General features: G+C 36.7%; 1 protein-coding gene across 1 annotated transcript in view; it reads right to left on the bottom strand.

Annotated features, from left to right (window-relative positions):
• The window catches only part of LOC107092601 (plasma kallikrein-like), a gene marked incomplete at its 3' end in the record, with an annotated part of 6,245 nt that continues 3,785 nt past the window's right edge, over window positions 1–2,460 (bottom strand). Inside the window, exons 5-7 of the mRNA XM_015387164.1 lie at window positions 2,382–2,459; window positions 2,185–2,291; window positions 1–47 (exon numbers count right to left, since the gene is read on the bottom strand). Coding sequence (XP_015242650.1) covers window positions 1–47; window positions 2,185–2,291; window positions 2,382–2,459 — 232 coding nt within the window. The remainder of the gene's footprint in view (window positions 48–2,184; window positions 2,292–2,381; window position 2,460) is intronic.

Below are 2,460 nucleotides of genomic sequence, written 5' to 3'. Positions count from 1 at the left end.
GTCAGAGCCCCGGAAATCAACACCTTGGTAAAGCTGCTTGACCCAGTCTGTTAGGAAAGATGTCAAATAAATGTTGTTGAAGTTACTTTCCCCACATAAGTCTACAGCTCAAGCATAAAGTCCACGGAATGTTGGCCATTCCCATGGGGCTGCAATGATTTGTATTCGGCACACAGTAACAGACGTAGAAGATTAATCTCAGAGTGTGATTGTTACATACTAAAGAAATAGATCACTAGTTCCACACTGTGTGAAAGTGAATAAAAAGTAACAGGAATGAAATTTAAGCTTGTCACATATGCATTATCTGTTGCCTACAAGAGAAATTGAATGCCTAGTGAATGCTATATGGTTTAGCTCAGAAAAAAAGAGATTACTTCAGTTTTCAAAGCAACAAAAGAATATTATAGCCAAACACTATTTAGACATAAAATCTGTTAATTGCACAACTAATCCATGTACAATTTGTTTATTAATTTTTAGAATTTGAATCCAACAAAGAAAATACCAAAACTGTTCCTAACTTAATTTAGGCTCTGAGGTAACAACAGTTTTATGAGGAACAACCACAAAAAAATTAAAATAAATAACCCAGCAGCAGCTTAGTCATTTTTTTGGATGAATATTTTCTATGAATCCAGAAATTATAGCAGTAACCGTTATCATTATATTAGCCTAGGTCATGAACTCTTTGCAAATATGATTATGAATATTATATCAGCACTGCATTTTCCAAATAACCTTAAAACTTGCTGTAGGTAAATGCTTATCATAACTCATCAGAATAAATAAAAGATATGGGGGTAAGAAATAAACTATTTATAAATGAATGCTTGAAATACTGTTTATATATAGTTAATAGTTTATCTATATTTTAGTTATAATAACTGAATAAAAAGTAATTGGGAAACTTAAACAGGTTTTAGCCTTAACTCATGCATATGAAAAAACTCTTGATTTAGATTAAGAAGTTGTGTTTTATTACATTCAACACACTGCCAAAAAAGTTTCCTTCACCTTGATCACCACCGTAATTAATTCTATATTTATTATATTTAACTTTGTAAAAATGTAGTTTAGAAATTGGAAAAGCGATTCTTGGAAACGAGGACTCTGGCTATCCTGTTAAAGAATAAAGTCGTTATAGGTACCAGATCTTTTCGGGGCCCTGTCCCTGCAGATGATGTCACAATATGACAACAGCACTCGAACAGACTTTATAGGTCCCGTTTCATATGAATCAAATCTTTTCTGAGGTCTCTGTTTATCATTACCTTTATTAAAGACTAAGACTAAAGGGCTGGTTATACTCCCTGCTTTTTTGATATATGCCCAATATTGAAGCGTGGTTTTTACTATGTTATTCCACGCCACAAAGCAAGAGGGGTAATCATGAACTAGCTACGGGTCTAGATACGGCTGAGGTGGTGAGAAAGTAGAGGCAAGTTAGTCCGACAAAAAAAGAGCTGGGATCCAGGTGGAAAAAGGGTCCCAGCGTTCTCACACACCTCGCTCTTGTAGCTTGTCCAGCTTCATGAGTTGTTTTCCACAATGGTGGTCATACACACAAAGTAAGCTGGTAAGGTACCAAACAGGAAATATGCATAGTGTAAAGCGGATGTAGATTTAACCAATCAGAGGCCTCCTGTCTGCAGCACTGTCTGTGGTCACCTACAATTTTGGAGAGGTGCAGCAGAGTGTCTGCGGAAGGGGTTCTCTGCGACACACATGTAGATTACCTGGTTTCTGAGTATAAACCAGCCTTAATACTACATTTGGCTGTCAAAAACAACACTGGTTCACTCGCTCCCAACTCAGCACATGGACACTTCGTTATGTTGTTATAAATGTCAGGGCTAACAACAATAGGTTTTATATGTCATTGTGGAAACGTTCAGACAATCATAGAGTGCAACATCACCGAGATGCGCAGGGCCTGAGCAGATCTTACCAACTAAGCAGATCTGGTACCTACACCATCAGCGATGGTCTGTGGATTTTACTTCAGTGCCTCTAGTCGCAGTAAAAATATGAAAAAATCCTTTCAGGGCCTCTGTAGGTAAGATATCTAGCTCACATCACTGAGAATTATTTAAACCAGAAAACAAAACAGGGTGTTAAACATTTTTAATCCTCTTACAAAATTCGTTCTTGTAAGCTTTTGTGTTAATCAGTGATACCTACTATCATCAAGCTGACAGAAGCGTGCAGGTATTCCTGATGTGGTTCCTTTTTTTGGTGTAGCTGTCAAGCCGCTTAGATTATTCTTTAAATAACAACTAAAGTCGACACTGTAGAAATAGAAAGAAACAAATAAAGAAAAACAAATGTCTTTTTTAATAATCAATCGGGACAGCTAAGATAAAAGTATGATCTATTACCTGCTGAAAGAGAAGTAGGTGCACTGTGGGTTAGCAGAACACAGGACCTGACAGTGTTCAGGAGAAACAGACTTCAGCT

This window comes from Cyprinodon variegatus, unplaced genomic scaffold (genome assembly GCF_000732505.1).
Source record: "Cyprinodon variegatus isolate N-32 unplaced genomic scaffold, C_variegatus-1.0 Scaffold387, whole genome shotgun sequence".
In the NCBI taxonomy this organism is placed as follows: domain Eukaryota; kingdom Metazoa; phylum Chordata; class Actinopteri; order Cyprinodontiformes; family Cyprinodontidae; genus Cyprinodon; species Cyprinodon variegatus.
Note: the sequence above shows the minus strand (reverse complement) of the source record. Positions and strands in the feature narration are given on the sequence as shown.